Below are 2,283 nucleotides of genomic sequence, written 5' to 3' on the forward strand. Positions count from 1 at the left end.
TGAGGGAGGTTGCTGGTGCTGTTGACGGATTTGGAGGAGAAGTTCGCGGCCGACGTTCGTTTTACGTGTGGGAGGACGCAGAGTTGAAAGCTGGGGAGAAGATACAGAGGCGGATAGAGTGTTGGGGGAAGTATCGGTAGTGGAGACGTGAACTCTGCGTTCTGTAGACCCCGCCCACATGGAGTTGAAGTATTTTTTGTTGGGACGTTGGACGGGCTTGAAAGTGGCTTCCGCTGCCATTTTGACACGGCGAGAATGCTCCTGCGTACACAGCAGGGGTAAGTACTGGTTGCATCAGCGGAGAAATGATGTCTTACCAACGCGCGGACTTCAGGGGTGGTGGGCGAGCTGGGAGTTCTGGTGGGTGCAAACGGATCGTCTAGAAGCACTGCCCGGGAGTAGGGCACCCCCGAGATACTAGAGCGAGACGCTGTGTGTGTGTTGCTTGACAAGGTGGTGCTGGTGAATGGTCTATTGCCGACCCATTTCTCAGGACTGTGTTGACGCCACTTCGGATGAGCCACGTACTCAGCTGTCGTCGGAGGTTCCGGCGTCGCTGTGCCACCGAGCACGGTTGCTCTTGAACCATGCGCGTTCCAGTAGAGACGTTCATACACGGCACTTCTCCGTCTTCGTCGTGCTGAGCCGTCTCCATCTTCACTACTTGTGTCTTCGTCGGCTTGATTGACTCTCTCGGGCGATGGCGGGCAATCTGCAGCGCAAGTGGTTCTTCGCTTGGAGCCTCTGGAACCATCTGATCGTTCGTCCTCGTGTTCACTTCTCGCGTTGTTATCGGCACAGACGATATCTTCCACGAAGTACTTGGCACACGATAAGGGTTTGTTTTTCAAGAAAGCCATCGGCGGCTGGATCTCTTTGTGTTTTTCTCGAGTTTTTTCGAAGTTGACGATCCGTTCGGCATATTTTTCACGTGGCAAGTCAACCTCACCGTGGGGTGATTCGATACGGCGGATATATTTCCCACCCCCCTTGTAGATAGCGCGAGGCGAGTATAAGCTGTTCGAAGGAACAGAGTTTGAGTGATCGGTAATTGTCTGGAGCAAATTTAACTTACCCATTCTTCACGTCTCCTCCGTGCTCCAGCTCCTTCTTTCTTACTCGAGGCCTATCCGAGAACGTGGTGTCAATTACCAGTATTAAAAACACTCCGTTAAAGCAAAGCGGACACACATGTAGGCCCTCGAATAGTCCTCTTTGGCATAGTCTTTGCCCCATTCCTGAGCAGGAGCCTCTTTCATCCAGTCGCCTACACGATCCAAATACGACTTATGCATCTCCTTCCTGGTAGCAAGCAATCACAGGCTTTCAGTCACAGAATGTATCGCCCAGTTTTACGAATCTAGCGACTCACATGGATTTCCCGTAAATATGTTTCGTCTGCCGCTCGTGAGCAGCTCGTGACGGCGATGCTCCATTTTTCTTGGCATGTTTTAGCCGAGCAGCTTCTTGCTCAGATCGGGTCTTCCTCCACCGCACGACGTCGAGCGAGAACATGACCGAGCGACTCACAAATGCATGAACCCACACGGCTTAACCTGAACAATATATTTATAGCTCGTAGCAATACTACATGCTACCGGCACATTGTACGAAACTTGGGGTAACGACAGCGAGTACTGGCGATAATCAGTCATACGGCTATATAAAATAAAAAAATGTTTTTTGCCCAATCGGGGCAAGTTTAACCCCTTTTGTTAATAAAATTGTATTTTTGTCTGAGTCTGGCAATAAGAAATATTTCACTGTCAATTTGTGTGAAATGATAATATTGCTCAAATTTATTTTATTGACCATTTCCTCGAGTACTTTACTGTCGATGCCGTTCTGATGAATTTGTTTAATGCGTACCTAAAATCGTCCTATTCCTAAAGATGTGGCCTAACGATGGATTCCAAAAACTTAGCCTAAAAACAGTGTGTAAGACGCGGACAAGTCGCCTAATGACCTAAACTGTTTTGTAATGACAGAACATGCGAAACACATGCATTTACTGTCCAAAACACACAGCAAATCATTTGTATTGGCTAAAGTAAACTTTTGACCTCCAATGCGTCGCAATAAGGCATAATTGAGTCTCACAGGTAGTAGCTACGCTCCACACTTGCGCGGCGTTGCACCGCCAACTTCGCTTCGCTCGGACGGCGCGTAGGCCGGAGTAGGTTCAGATGACATCATTCCGCACCCTGTCGTCACTTAGGCCTGTCCTCACTGGCGCAAGAGGCATTCCAGACCGATCTTGTGGCGACTGCATTCATAGGTTCA

General features: G+C 49.2%; 1 protein-coding gene across 1 annotated transcript; it reads right to left on the bottom strand.

Annotated features, from left to right (window-relative positions):
* Positions 1-61: 61 nt before the first annotated feature.
* On the bottom strand, positions 62-1,079 carry PPTG_07929 (hypothetical protein; the record flags this gene model as incomplete). The annotated part of the gene is made up of 2 exons (XM_008902305.1): positions 62-154; positions 318-1,079. 2 exons carry the CDS (start codon positions 1,077-1,079, stop codon positions 62-64), a joined length of 855 nt encoding a protein of 284 aa, XP_008900553.1.
* Positions 1,080-2,283: the final 1,204 nt, after the last annotated feature.

This window comes from Phytophthora parasitica, assembly GCF_000247585.1.
Source record: "Phytophthora parasitica INRA-310 unplaced genomic scaffold supercont2.13, whole genome shotgun sequence".
NCBI classification, from domain to species: Eukaryota; Oomycota; class Peronosporomycetes; order Peronosporales; family Peronosporaceae; genus Phytophthora; species Phytophthora nicotianae.